Source organism: Urocampus carinirostris, chromosome 16 (assembly GCF_059441175.1).
Source record: "Urocampus carinirostris isolate Australia breed hairy pipefish chromosome 16, RoL_Ucar_1.0, whole genome shotgun sequence".
Taxonomy (NCBI): domain Eukaryota; kingdom Metazoa; phylum Chordata; class Actinopteri; order Syngnathiformes; family Syngnathidae; genus Urocampus; species Urocampus carinirostris.
In genome coordinates this window covers 26,177,246-26,192,936 of record NC_142364.1, presented here as the reverse complement: position 1 = coordinate 26,192,936, position 15,691 = coordinate 26,177,246, and the positions used below count along the sequence as shown (strand labels likewise).

Below are 15,691 nucleotides of genomic sequence, written 5' to 3'. Positions count from 1 at the left end.
CTCTTATCCATCTTTTCCATCAAGAAACGAGTGCGCATTGTTAGGTGAATGTAGGTTGTGTTTGGTTATTGGAGTCAGATAACTAATTCGAACCATTTGGTAAACGGTACATTTTAATATTTAATTCCTAATAATAGGTAGTAACACTTTTGAGATTAACATCGAAAAAAGCTGTGAAAAGTACATCGTATAGGAAAATAATATTGTATAAAGAACAAATATATTATAAATGACAACATACGTAAAGACTTCGTCGACTCTGAAGCCTTTTCTTCGTCCGAGCTCAGTGAGGAAATTTCTCCGGCTCTTTCCCATCTTCCTCTCCAGGAGGAAAATTACCACCTGGGGGAACTTGGACGCGTCATTCCGGTTGTCGTTTATTGGGATAATGTGGGACGAGGACACTTTTTTCCGCTTTATCGGCAGCATATTTCATTCATCGGTGCCCATAAATATATAGATTAAACATATTTGAATGAATAAATACCAGCTTTATTAGTTTAGGTTGATCTTTGGATCTGTTCATTTCCGCATTTTCTTCTTTGTATATCGTTTTCTAACTTTCCAACTAGGTGTTAAGGGCGCCACTAGCTGGAATTTATTGGTACTACGTGATACAATCCATCACCGCAATCACAATCGCGACAGTTGTGGAAAAATAATCAAATCAACATGAACTCGTGTAGCACTTTTCAGGCACTGAAATGCAACTCAAAATGCTGTATAAAACCATTAAGTTCACAATAACACTAGCAAAAACATGAAATAAAGAAAATGCAGCATATGTTACTAGAATTAAAATTAGAATTGTTTTAATTGCTCTAGATATAAACGTTGTGAAACATATCTGTGCAACAAAAATACACATGGCACTCCAGGGTAAAACATGTAATATAGAGACTTCGAAAAGAAAATATATAAAAGACTATCAGGGTGAATAGCCCAAAAATAATAATTACAATTACAATAACTGGTCTTATTAGTCAGTTATAGTAATAATAATGCAATAAGGAATAGTGCATAGTAACAATAGTGCAAATAAGTGCAATAATATTTAGCAGGAGCAATTAAAATAAAAAAAACAAAATAACTATTTTGTCGAATTATTATTACTATGTTTGTCTTGTTGGAATACCAACTAGTTCTAACTGAACAGAAGATGAAAATAAGCTGGTTCAAGGGGAAACTTACTAACGCTTGGATTTAACAATTACATAATGTTCCAACACCAACCAGCTTTAACAGAATAAAACATGAAAGAAATGCAGAAGATTGTGGAAAACTATTTGTAACTGAACAAAACATTTTTGTGTCGTGAATTGTAATAGATAGATAGATAGATAGATAGATACTTTATTCATCCCCGAAGGGAAATTCACTTTTCCAGCAGCATCCCTAAGCTGAGAACAATCGAAAATAACTGAGAACAATCGAAAATAACACGGGAGCTGCTGGAGTGGCTGCCATTCGTGACGGCGCCGGAGAAACGATTCAATTTGAATCATGTACAAACAAACAAACAATTGAATCATGTACAAGAAACGATTCAATCTGAATCATGTACAAACAAACAAACAATTGAATCATGTACAACAAACAAACAAAATATTTATGTTTCAATAAGTGGAGTGTTAATAAAATGGGGGGGAAATAATGCAGTACTGTATAATTTTGGACAAGGTTTACTCCCTCAAAACTTTTTGTATTCAACGTGTCACAGTGAGTTTATTTCTCTTAATAGCTTGAGTTAAAAAAAATATTTGTCTAATATATTTTTGAAAACATATCTCTAGGTGACTGAGAATTTTTGTAATCCAATTTGCAATATAGGCAAAAAAATATGGTTGGTTACTTACGGACTTGCGGATGAGTGTTTAGTGCGCAGCCCCACATTGCAGAGATTCAGGGTTCAAGTCCAGCTACAGCAGCCCCCTCGTGTGGGGTTTGCATGTTCTACCCGTGCCATCATGGATTTCCTCCAGGCATTCCGGTTTCTTCCCACATTCCAAAAACATACATGTCAGGTTAATAGGCCGGTCAAAATTGTCCCTAGGTGTGAATGAGCTAGTGAGTTGTCTGCCTCTGTGTGCCCTGCGACTGGCTGGCAACCAGTTCAGGGTGTCCCCTGCCCACTGCCCAAAGATAGCTGGTATGGGCTCCAGCACCCCCGCGACCCTACTGAGGATAAGCGGTGCAGATAATGGATGGATGGACTTACGTGATTAAAAACATTAGAACACGTTGAAAGTTTACCTGATAATAGAATTGTATTAGTACATTGCAATAACAATTTTGTTTTATAAGTCACAACTTAGAGGGTGGGTGGATGTATTTTTTTCGCTTTGACTTTTATTTTAATCCATGTTTCGAAAAACAACAACAAAAAAACAGTGTTTGTTATTTAACTTAAAATAACAAAAACATTCTTATACATAAAAGTAAAATAAATAGGGGAAAATGCTTTGACTAAAGTCCAGCTGTAAGATTAGTACTTTTTTAAACTTAAAGATCTGTTCAATGATGTTCAGTACGTTGTCAATGGCACAAAGACAATTCTAATATCTGAATAGAGATGAGAAGCCTGTGGAACAGTTCAACAAGTTACTGATCAGTAATATGGCAAAGTTCTTGGAATTGTTGAAAGTGCTCATTTAAAAAATGTAAGCATCTGCAGAAACTTGTAAAAATTGTGTCGTATATATTTTAGTTTTCTGACTAATGTCAGACACTATTAACGTTATTGGCGCCTTAACTAATGACACACACAAACTTAGTAAAATCCATTTAAAAGTTGGCTGCGTTGTTTGAGGTGTCCTTAAAAATTTGAAATTGAAATATTTTCTCTAACAAGGATGTCTTAACAATGCAAAACTGGGTTTAAAAGGTCCTTTTGCTTTATTTTCCACTGTGCTTATCTTTTTTTTTATATTACTTTTAGCAGAAAATATTAGGTAAGAATAATGAAAGTGGGAGGAGTGCTAGAGAGTGATGTCATGCTCGTCCCTGCGATTTTGTTTGTTTGTTTCTTATTGTTTGCATAGCATTAAAAATGAAAGTTAGAAAGTACCTACTTTAAGTAGAGTCCATACACCGACCCAATTCCCAAGAAATATTAAAAAAATGAGTATTTTGAGTGAAAGAAATGCATGTACTTGCACGGGCATCATAAACCATCTGCCTGAAGCTGCAATAACACAAGTCAGACGATGGCGGCAGCGAATAAAAAAAGTTTCAAATTCCGTACAGCTCCTCTAAGCAACCTTGCTACTATGTTACTTGTGTGGCAAATTAAGCTTTCACTTGCAAAAGGCTCAGACCCTCACTGCAGTAAGATGTAAACCATGCATGTCAAACTCAGTCTGGCTGTGAGCCGGATCATATGTCCTCCGGTGGGCCGAATCAGTAAAAAAAAATTAAGTATTTAGCTTTTTTCAGTACTAAGCTTAACTATGCATCCTACATTTGTAGCATACCCTCAAAAATATATAATCACAGAATAACACAAGTCTCTTCAACATCTTTATTCACAAACAATGGATACAAATATTTTCATGTTTGGCATTGAATGTGTTAGCAGATTGTTTATTTTATCAGTTGAATAAATGCAGCTTTAAATCTTCTGAACCAACTTACCACACTAAACAAACTTAATGTATAAAAATATGCGTGCCTCAATTGTCATACAACGATGAAATCAATTTAAAAAATACAAAATAAGAGTTTTAGCAGTGAACGGGCAATAACATCAGATACAACTACGAGGCTGGGCCTACTGAAGATGAGAAAATATTGCACAATATTTTCTTTAAAATGAACCCAGATAAATTTGGTTTGGCGCAAACAGATGTGCCTTCACACCTTATCCCTTCTGATTGCACTCCAGCAGTCCACTTACTGCTGCTGATGGCTCCTGAAACTTGGCATCTTTTCGTCTCTATAAGTCCATTAATACAATTCCAGTGTTCTTTTTTAACCTTGAGTTCACAAAAATATGTAAGCTTCTACAGTCCAAAACACGGATAGAACCCTTGCTGGACGTCAGTTCTTTTACACACCTTTACTGCCGGAGTATTTGGTATGTATTTAAAAAACAAAACCAAAGCTTCTGGTAGAAATGAGCTAGGGACTTGCTTCTTTTTTTACATACTCAGAAATTGGGCCACATTTAATTATCCGTACGTTTGACACGCCTGATGTAAATAACAAATGTGCAGTCAGTTGATTAATGTTTATTCATGTACAGTTGAGTCAATTTGAGAAGGGTGTCACTCTGCTGCCCCCTGTAGGCACACTAAATTCACGTGTTGCTATTTAAGTAGAAGAGGCATCCGGGGCAAACGTTTGCTCCAATGGTTTAATGAGAGTTTTGTCATATAAGTTGTGTGCCAAATGTCACGGTGTCGTTTACCAGCAACTTTTAGCGACGCGTCGCTTCGTAAACATGATGTCATACAAGAAGTGACGTTGGACACAAGTGCAAAAGAGGCTGAAAATAGTTTGGGACGAACGCAACCGGAACTTCCTTTTCAGCCAATGGTGATAGAGGGCTCGGGGTAAGGGCGTGACTGACAAAGGTTGAGGGCCAATAGAAAGGCTGAAACATGGGTGACGTAAAAGAACGGCAGGTGGTTCGACCAATCGCAAGTCTCTCTACGAGCGCAGCCCCGACAAGCGTGAAGGCGGCGCGCGCTGGCCTGAGAGGAGGAGATGGGCAGAAGCTGAACATGGCGGATGGTGACAGCGGGAGTGAGCGCGGCGGTAGCAGCGGGGGAGGCGGTGGCGGAGGGGGCTTTCAGCACTTTCAGCGTGACCAGGAGACCCAGGAACTGGCCTCCAAACGTCTCGACATCCAGAACAAGCGCTTTTACTTGGACGTCAAGCAGAACAGCAAAGGCCGCTTCATCAAGATCGCCGAGGTCGGGGCCGGAGGCTCCAAAAGTCGGCTGACACTCTCACTGTCAGTGGCCGCCGAAGTGCGCGACTACCTCGGGGACTTCATCGAGCACTACGCCCAGCTGGGGCCCAGCAGCCCCGAGCAGATCGCGCAGGCTTCTGCAGGCGAGGACGGCGGTCCTCGGCGAGCCCTCAAGAGCGAGTTTCTGGTCCGGGAGAACCGCAAGTACTACTTGGACTTGAAGGAGAACCAGCGGGGGAGGTTCCTGCGGATTCGGCAGACCGTCAATCGGGGACCCGGCTTCGGCATGGGCGCCCCTGTGGGCGGCATGCTCTCTGGCCAGACCATCGCTCTTCCGGCGCAGGGCCTGATCGAATTCCGAGACGCACTCGCCAAGTTAATCGACGACTACGGCGGTGACGACGAAGATCTGGCCTGTGGTGCCGGTGGTGTGGCGGCGGGGGGGTTCGGCGGTGAGCTTCCCGAGGGCACCTCCATCATGGTGGACTCCAAGCGCTTCTTCTTCGACGTGGGCTCCAACAAGTACGGCGTGTTCCTGCGCGTGAGCGAGGTGAAGCCCAGCTACCGGAACTCCATCACGGTGCCCTTCAAGGCCTGGGCCAAGTTCGGCGGCGCCTTCAGCCGCTACGCCGACGAGATGAAGGAGATCCAGGAGCGGCACCGGGACAAGATGTACGAGAGGCGGGACGAGTCGGAGGGCGACGACGTGGATGACGACTGAGCGCGCGCACGCACGCCGCCTCCGCCGTGCGTGTGCGCGCACGCACAGCCACAGCATTGGGGAGGGAAAAAAGAAGAGTACACGAGCGTCCCTCAGTCTCGTGCTGTGGTGTCACTTAACACCCAAATCCGACTTTATAGTGTTCGAATGGTGACAAAAGTGCGCGTAATGGAGGCTGAAAGGCTTCCGACGTCCTCATTGTTTGTCTTTCGCGTGGTGGGATGTTTGCAGGTCCTGTCAATACAAAATATACACTACTACACGCACTAAAACGGAAAGCTGCACCATGCGTATGACGAGGGGGGGCGGTGAAGTCAGCCTAAATTACAGCCAGGGCACATTCTTAGCAATACTGACAGAGGAGGGGCGGCCTTTCCCCAACAGTAAAAATTACCCTATTTTCCGCATTACAAGGCGCACACCCTCCCCCCCAATAGTCTTGTCATATATTTTTCATATAGAAGGCATACTGGACTATAAAGCGCATGGAAACAGAACTACAGTAAGAGCTATAGTATTTTTCAATCATTTGAAAAAATGGCGTCGACCAGAATAGCAACATCGTATGCATCAAGAATCCAACCTGGATCGAACAGGTGGTACAGATGACATATGAAAAGTCATTAGGTTTTATCTTATCGCACTCACTGTGCCAGAAACAATTGTTATATGATGGAGATAATAAAGTCGTCCTGAAAGATATAATTAAACAAGGTAAACAAAGTTTTGAAGTTATGATGAATGAAACTTTGCGTTTAAATGTATATCATTTGGGATGGCTTTGTATTCGTGTATGGCATTGTGAGTAAAAAAAAGTGAGATAAAATCAAACGTGTTTTCATATGTCTTCTTTATCACTACTGGCCGTGCTGTGACCCGGGTTTGATTCTTATTGCATACATTATTTTGTGATTAAGCGATGTTTATCGATTGATCAATCGTTGCACGAATACGGTAGAACACCCTAAAACCTCGTATACACCAAAATCTGTGGTGTATATGAGGCACACTTAAAAATTTGGGGGTTTCTACGTGCGCCACGTAATCCGGAAACTACGGTATACATTAAAAACAACTATGTTTTCCCATCGATCTCTCGGGACAAAAGCAAACATCAGCAAAATACGCTGCTGGACACTTACACGTCTGTGGACGTTTTTTTTTTCTTTTCCCAAAAAAAAGAACTATATTATTGACACGAGATTATAGGAAAGTTATTACAAACCAGCAACAACAACAAAAAGATATTTTGAAATACTTATAAAAAATGTACTGTGTAAAGGAAATTTCATGGGTTACAAATAAAGAAAATGTAATTTTCTTCCAACTATGTTGAGTCACAATTTATTTCTCCTTCATAAAAGACAAGTTGCGTTTTTGTGTTCGAAAAGCTGCGGTGACTTGGGCCTTTGTTCCGTTTCCTTAGGATCCAGTAAGCAAAAAGTGATGTTCGAAAATCAAAGTTTGAATTGCTCAGTGACCACTAGATGTCAATGTAATGTGTGCAACCCAAAACGAGTACTAAAAGCACAATGAAGAATACATACTACGAAGACTCACAGTAAAAAATTGAACCCTCTTTCTTTTTTGCCCAGCCTTTCGTAAGGTTTTGGGTTTTACAGTTACCCGTAGCAGCAAGATGGCAGACAATGATGTAAGTTTCCTCTAGTTGAGGCTCGTGTTTTGTGAAATAAATGCAATTTTTTTACTAACCTACTTTGAAAAACGCATTTCTGTATCATAGTTCAGTTTTTGCCTATTATTGAAATCTTTTTGTTTTTTACCGCTTAAAGTCGCTGAATAATACACTTTGTCCCTTTAATGAAAACTACCATGAGCAGGCCATCGAATAGCAATATTTTAACACACAGGGTATAGCGACGGGCAGCACGGCGGCGCAGTGGTTAGTGCATGTGCGGCACAATTCTGAGGTCATGAGATCATACCCTACTGTGTGAAGTTTGCATGTTCTCCCCGTGCTTGCGTGGGTTTCGTCCAGGCACTCCGGTTTCTTCCCACATTCCAAAAACTTGCATGTCAGGTTAATTGGCCGGTCCAAATTTGTCCCTAGGTGTGAATGAGCGAGTGAGTTGTCTGTCTCTGTGTGCCCTGCGACTGGCTGGCAACCAGTTCAGGGTGTCCACTGCCCAAAGCTAGCTGGGATAGGCTCGAGCACCCCCGCGACCCTACTGAGGATAAGTGGTGCAGATAATGGATGGGTGTAGCGACACATGTGTGTGGCCAGTGTACAGACATGTTTTCTTTACCCTTTGTTAAAAAAATGACAAAACTAGCTCAAGCTCAGACAACATTTATACTTTTGTCTTAATTATTGAATAATGCTATGGCGCTATATTGAGTTTTCGAGTTATACTTTAGTATGGGTTTCAATTGGGACACACGCAAACTTGGTGAACCAGTCAGCAAAGCAGTTTTCCCCCCCTGCAATTGTTGCAACAAGAAAACAACATTTAGTTACTATTTTAATCAAAAACCCAACTGCCTCTGAATAATATATTCCTGCTACATATCTTCTTTTTAATGATCACAACGAAAGAAGTCTAGCAATAATTGCTACAATTAACACTACATTCTACTCAAATGGCAACCATGTGTACTATAAAGTACTGAACGACACCAAACACAATACTAGCATTATTTTTTTAATTTTATGTACATGTAAATTAAGTACTACAATTGCTACTTTTTTGCAACATTTTAACACTCCGGCTTCAATCACAGTGCGGCTTGTAATTCGTGGCGGCACCGAGGAAAACAGCGAGATGCTCTTTTCCACAATCCAAGCGTATAAATACGAAACACCACGGTGATGTCTGGAAACAATTATGACGCCCTTTGGCAGAAATGGGTCCAATTTTTTGCCAACATTATTCATATAATACATTTATCAACAACAACATGAGCAAAACAAGATTTTTGGAAGTACTTTATTCAATATTTGTAACACACTTGTGATATTTCAACTTTTACACCCATAAATCAAGTCCTCAATTTATACATCCAAATGAAACAGCAGTGGAAGTCATCAATCAGAAATACTACACTTTCCGTCATTGTCAAGTAGCTGAAGTTTCCTTCAACCCATGAGGAATGATAAGCGGATGCAATTCGGTCTATTACTGCGTCACCACCAATGACAACAACACAAAAAGACACGTCTGTGTTGCAATCTGGCAGTATTCTCCACGGTATGGTTTAGAAATATAGGGCTTACATTTTACACGATGATGCCCCCATTTCCTTTTTTTTTTTTTTGCAGCAGTTGTAAATGTGTGCTTGTCTTCGAATCGCCATCTTGAAGGGTCACATGATTTGAAAACACTTGACATAAACGTTTTGCAGCTAAAAGCGTCAACACCAAAGTTTTCAATGCAGTTGGCGCTAGATGTGCACCAGGCTTAAAGTGTAGGAAATGGACGCGAGTCCTTTTTATGGTTGTTCAAGCCTGCTATTTAAAATCTCTCGTGGCTTGCACAAAGCCAAAATTTAGTTTTGTTCATAAATTTGAGTATGGAACTTTTAATTCAGTGTATGCTTTAGTCCCGTATTAATATGGATATCCGGATTTAGGTTTTGAATAACACATATATCGAACACATATTCAGGCGATACGGCAGCTGAGTGGTAAGCGTGTTCGCGGCATAGTTCTGAGGTCAGGGTTAAATTCCACCTGCCTGCGGAGTTTGCATGTTCTCCCCGTGCTCGCGGGGGTTTCCTCCGGGCACTCAGGTTTCCTCCCACATTCCAAAGACATGCATGGCAGGTTATTTGGTGACTCAGTCTTGTATAAGTGAGCATATGAATGGTTATTTGTCTGTGTGCCCTGCGACTGTCTGGCAACCAGCTCAGGGTGCCCCCGAAGACAGTTGGGATGGGCTCCAGCAGCCCCGCGACCCTAGTGAGGATAAGTGTTGCAAATAATGGATAGATATGCACATATTCCTGCTGATGGTAACCATGGAAACCAGTGCCATATGTTTCATGTGAAACCTGGAGAGAGTTGGGCATTGCCAGGCTGTAATGCGAAAGACACATCACGGGAAGCGATACCCCGACGACCCTAACGGTTAAGGTATCCGTGAACCGTGACTTATTGGTCAACTTATTGGGTTTTAAAAAATATCTAGAGATCCTACCAATTTAAACGACTTCATTCAGTACTTTTACAACTTTCGGGTTAAGATGCAAGAGTGTTAACGGAGCACCAACGCGCCCTGGTGGGAGGATCCCCGTCCCCGCCTCCTATTGCACTGCCTTCCCATGCCCCGCCACTGATGGGCGGCCTCCATTTTGACGTTGCCGTTTGACAGCTGTGGGGCAAGCACACGTTTCGATGCAGAATGTGAGAATGTCAGAATGTGAGCTGAGCCTACATACCCACAAGCGTGCACACTCGCATTCCTGCACAGGGAGTCAGCTGGCCTACAAGCTCACAATTGTGCTAAACCACGCAACATCCTCACTAGACAAGTATGTACACACTTACACACACACGCGTCCCTCCCTTTAACGCCAATACTACTAACATATCATACTAAGTCTCCAGTCAGAGGCAAATCTTTGTCGAACAACACACATCATACAGTATACACATTTATATCATCGGTTACTTTAAATGCAGCATCAAAAGTTGATGCATAGTTTAAGAAGTACATAGATGCATGTTCTCTGTTCAGCTGTGCTGCTTCACTGTTTGTGTTTAAACATTCAAAATGACATGACATTATCTGTCTTTGTCTGTCTGTCTCTCTGTGTATATCTATATCCATCTCTAACCCTCTCCCTCCCTCCCTCTCTCTTTATATCTATATACATCTCTATCCATCTTTCTCTATAGCCATCTCTCTCCCTGTATATCTATATCTATCTTTATATCCATCTCTATATCCATCTGTCTATCCATCTCTCTCTCTCTCTCTCTCTCTCTCTCTCTCTCTCTCTCTCCCTATAAATAATATAAAGAAAGAATACAAACTACGGAGAATCAAAATCACCAAACTGCACTATTTTTCTTTTCATTTTTTTGCCAAAGGTTTTTCGTTTTAGGGGTTTCCTGTAGCAGCAAGATGGCGGACATCGATGCCAGCTCTCTCCATGTGAGCCCCACGTTAAGTAGAATGAACACAATTTTCTAATAGTGATCCCAAGAGCCAAGAAGTCATCCCCAAGTTCGAGAGCATTCTCCATTCAGGCCTCGGTGCTGTGGAATGCTCTTCCCCCTGAGATTCGATCTGGAACCTCAGTGGAAATGTTTAAATCTAAGCTTAAAACGCACTTCTATTTGATAGCATATGAATAACCAATATTTTATGTTGACAATACCTGTTTATTATTTGTTATTGCAACGTCTATTGCAGCCTCGTCATCCTGGAAGGGGGATTACCTCATGTGCGGTCCCTTCTCAAGGTTTCTTCATTTTCCTCATGTTGAGGTTTTGGAGTTTTTTCTTGCCCTCATGTAGGTTTTAGATCAGGGGATGCTGAAATAATAGTCTGTGGTTTGCAATAATATGTGTTCCGTGCAGCCCTTTGAGACTTTTTGTGATCAAGGGCTAAACAAATAAACATGACTTGACTTAACATGACTTGACCATGAGTATTAAAAAAATGAAAGTTTGTGTGGTATTTAATGTTTTTGTGCTTATTATTCAAATATGTATGTATATTTTAAAATAAGTTAAGTAATTTTTATGCCACTAGGCGGCGCTAAATAATACAAAATTTCCGAACAGCAGATTTGGTGTGAGAAAACCATCTATTATATAAAAACCTTTCCTGTTTTTCCTTCAATCTTTCTTTATGTGGCTCTCAAAGGAAAGGCTGTACACATGAATGAAAGCTCTTTTGAGGATTGAAATGACAGATTGGAAATTGGTCAGCTTTCACGAATCTCACGCATGTCATGAAGTTGCGTGCTGCGGGCTAAGCGTCCTCCCTGACCCTTGGCGAGTGACCGCTGACTAATGAGCACACGCCGCCTGGAACTGGTGCATTGTGGGAGCGCACTAATTCTTCAGCGGGCAGAGACACAAATCAAGTCTTGGCTACTTCCACTTCAGATTTTGACTGGTTTGACTGTAATGTAGGCGCTACAGGTCCATGTTGAACTGAGTATTCTATGCGAAAAAAAGCTGTGCTGCCGTGATCAAGAATGTTTTTGCAATCCGAAGATGGAATAAGAGCTTGCTCTGTCCACTCCACGCATCGGCCCGGTATTGCAGTACCTCCGGGAACGGTGCATTCGCAATGATCGCAGCAAGGCTTTAAGGCTAGGACCTTAGCTTGGCCTTTTGGCTTTGTAGCGTATTATGAACTGACCGATAATGGATAATGGATAATGAATAAAGAAGATAGAACAATAACCCTTAAAAATCCCCCCCCCCCATAAAACATGGACAAACAGGCTCAGAGACAACTCCTTCCCCAGGGGCATCATCACCCTAAACAAGTGCGCAAAACTGTGAAAATATATAGCTTGCGACCTGTTTTGGGAATTTTTGTTGCTGCTAATGTTATTGCAGTATTTTTCATTACACTATTGTTACGATCGGAGCAGCAACTAACGATTGTTTTAATAATCGACAATTCGGCGGATCATTTTTTCGATTAATCGATGAATACTTTTTTTTCTTTTTAAAAATACACCTTTAATTTCCTCCTTCATTCGAATATTGTCAAGTCAAATTTATTTGTATAGCCCTTTATCACAAAAGGCTGCACAGACCACCATGACACCATCCTCTGAGGAAAAACACATAAACCTCAGCATGAGTAAAATGAAGAAACTTTAAGATGGAATCGCATTCGAAGTAACCCCATTTTTAGGATGAGCAGGCTGAAAGGGATATTAAATAAAAACTTAAAATAAAAACTTAGAACAAACAAATGCATGCTGTACAACTGCAGATACTGTATGTAAAATCCTTTTTTTGAATAGAAAAAGTCATGGGGCGCCCTCGGCCAGACCAAAGTGCTACTACAAGTTCGTCGCCCGATCGAGAGTATATGTGGTCTCAGGTCACCCTCTGCTGGATGAAAGTGGTAGTACAAGCATGTCCCCTCAATGTCACAACGAAATTCACGTACCAGATGGCGCATAAATCGTGCGACACAACGAATCGATAATGGAATTTGTTGCCAATGCTTTTGATTTTTATCAGTTTGTTCTTACAGCGATAGATACGATGCACTATTCATTTATTGCACTATTTTTTATAACTTGGGCCAGTCTGTACACTGTATTGTAAATATGTGTTTTCCATTTATTCCGACGGGCTTTTATCTATTTTTTCCCCTTTAAAGTCTTTACTACATGTTTACCGTAGAGTGTTGTGTTTAATCCTGTTGCATACAATGTTTAACCACATTGATATCTATGATAATGAAGAGTATTGTATTGTTTTGAATTGTATTTCATTGTATCCTACAGTACTCTATTCCATTCTAATTTATGCTTTGACTATTACTAGTACAACTACTTTCACGTTTTGAGTGTTAATGATATTACAGTGTTAGGTGTGAGCATGACACTTTGATTAAATCACAGGATTCATTACATTAGGTTCATTTGAAACATGCTAATTTAAAAAAAAAACAGCCTTCTGTTTATCTAGCGTACCTCCCACGTTTAAGCACGACCGCAGATCTTGACAGAGACAAATGACCCGGCAAGAACTACTGGTCAAACGGAATCGGATTCGATTCCACTTTGTCATTGAGGGAAGAGGAAACATTGGAGAGGAAAAACAAGAAAGTGAAGAAAAACAGCGTGTCAACGTTTCAATGCATGCCGGATCCTGATGGTGCAGAAGGAGGAGGAAGCTATTTTTAGATTGGGTTGCCATGTGCCAGCATTGTGACTGGCAGAGGAAACGCACACATAGAAAACGTGAGGTCAACGAGTTGTTGGGTGTCATACGGCAAGTTCAGATTTTCAGGATTCTATCCGTTGAAACAAGTATATAATATCCAATGGATTTCATTCTACTTCACAATTGTGTCCTTGTTGTTAATTCTTGACAAAAAGTGTTTTTTTTAAAAAAAATTTGAGTATGTATGAAGCCTAAGTTCAAAGGGGCCGAATACAATTGATTGGTCTTTGTCATTGATAACAATGTGGGGAAATGTATGCATTGAGATTAGACACGGCACACCAGAGGCGTGTTCAGGAGAGTGATCAGACATGTAGTCTCTTGTTAATCGCTTGCCGCGCACTGCTGAACGGTTGTAATCGCTCACTGTGATTGCCTTACTGATCCAAAATGGCCGACGACAGTACAATGGATTTCGTTCTACAGCTTGCTTTGAGCGAGTTGGCTGATATGAGCGACAGTTCGCATATTGACACAGTTAAGGTTATCCTAAACGCAGTGGAAGGGTCATACCTGTCTTCACAAACATTACCAGGCAATGTAAGACGATATATTACATCGCCAACAGCACTCGTCAGGGTGAGATCCTCCATCTTCTGCACTGTCGACGCCATGTTGGAAATCAAAGTAAGCGGTCTTTCTCCCGTGATTACTCGGGCACGCGAGCGCTCAATAATCACTGGCCGTTCAGAAGCTAGCGATAGCTCGCGATAGCAATCACTCACTCTCCTGAACACGCCTCTGGGTAAAGGTGTAATAAGGACTTTTTCAAAAAAGTGAGATGAAACGTTTTCAGGATAAATACGCAAAGATATTAACATCGTATTGCTTTGAGACAGGCCTTAGTTGGAACCATAGTGCATCGTAATAATAGTGCAATGGAATCTAGTGCAATACATACAACAGCAACATATATTTTTTTGTTTTCACTTTATATTATATATTTCATATCATATCATAGACATTTTAAAGCAAACAAAAATAATCCTGCATTTCCGAGTTTTAGACCGAAGACGTGCAGTCAGGGGAGATAAGGGATGTTGTGCCACAACTGCCATCATGGAAATAACAAATTGAATATATATTAAAATGGTCATATTTATTCAGTGTTTACATTTTATCTCACTGAACTTCACAATTTGAAGATTCTGTTTTTACAAATCACTGATTTTTCACATCGTGAATATTAATGCAATTAGTATATAATGTATTACTGTGCTGAGCAGATGCAGAGTAAGGCATGCAATTCTCTTGCCTCTTGCTAGAGGGCAGTACTGAGACAGGATTTTGATTTGGTGCACACCTCAGCCCCAAACAATAGAATTAGTGATTGTATTAGCAAGATAAGGATAAATCAAGCATTCAGTATTTTTTTCTCTCGTTGCATGGACTTTTTTCATAATGGAGGATTATCTATCTATTGATGCTTTAGTTCAAAAGGAGCAGCGTATAAACTTCATTTACAGGGTAAGAAAATGTATTTTTTTTTCTATGCTAAAATGTATATTTGCTTTCCTGCTCTTCCAATTAAATGATGAATAAGATGTAGCCTAATTTATTTGTAAATCTGACTGCCTCAGCAGACACAAACCATACCACAATCACTGTTTAACATGAACTTAATCAAATTAAAAGTGACAGATGAAAGATTTCAATACTAACTGCCCCTAATGGAACAAAGCTGAAGGACTCATTCTACGGTAACCCAGAGTTTTCTTATTTCACAAAATTCACAAGCCTAACTCTGGTTCTTACTTTCCATGAACTAAAAAGCATCTCTGAGAGTGACTTTAAGGTTCTTTCACTAACATACAAATGTTTGCATGGACTTGCCCCTTCTTATCTCTCCGATTTGATTTCCCCACTACGTTCCTGCACAGAACCTCCTCACGGAAAATGCTGGTCTAGTTGTGACTCCAAGAGCCAAGAAGAAATCTGCAGGCTCAAGAGCATTCGCCATCCAGGCTCCGGAGATCAGATCTGCAACCCCATTGGAAATTTTTAAATCTAGATTTAAGACACACTTCTATTCTATAGCTTATGATTGATGTAAACCTCATACTTTTTTTCCTGTCCTTTTGGCTGCCTGACTGGTGGTGACCAGCGCCTGGACCTAAAGCATTTTAGGTCCAATATGGCTCTTTTGACATTTTGGCTTGCCGAC

The 15,691-nt window shown here is 40.8% G+C and overlaps 2 protein-coding genes and 1 pseudogene across 4 annotated transcripts in view; 2 read left to right on the top strand and 1 right to left on the bottom strand.

The window, feature by feature from the left end:
• polm (polymerase (DNA directed), mu) overlaps nt 1–530 on the bottom strand; it is a 35,328-nt gene extending 34,798 nt beyond the window's left edge. For 2 of the 3 annotated variants that reach the window (XR_015847086.1, XM_088319788.1), the window contains exon 1: nt 242–530. Coding sequence is in view for 1 of the 3 variants with exons in the window: in XM_088319788.1 (XP_088175914.1) it covers nt 242–429 (188 nt within the window). In the remaining 2 variants the exon portion in view is untranslated. The remainder of the gene's footprint in view (nt 1–241) is intronic. The other variant, XM_088319790.1, reaches the window with a different exon arrangement.
• A 4,068-nt stretch (nt 531–4,598) lies between these two features.
• Nucleotides 4,599–6,966, top strand: LOC148350856 (transcriptional regulator protein Pur-beta-like). The gene has a single exon (XM_088355877.1). It carries the CDS (start codon nt 4,602–4,604, stop codon nt 5,634–5,636), a length of 1,035 nt encoding a protein of 344 aa, XP_088212003.1. The 5' UTR covers nt 4,599–4,601; the 3' UTR covers nt 5,637–6,966.
• A 4,817-nt stretch (nt 6,967–11,783) lies between these two features.
• On the top strand, nt 11,784–11,902 carry LOC148350855 (U2 spliceosomal RNA; annotated as a pseudogene).
• The last annotated feature ends 3,789 nt before the right edge of the window (nt 11,903–15,691 follow it).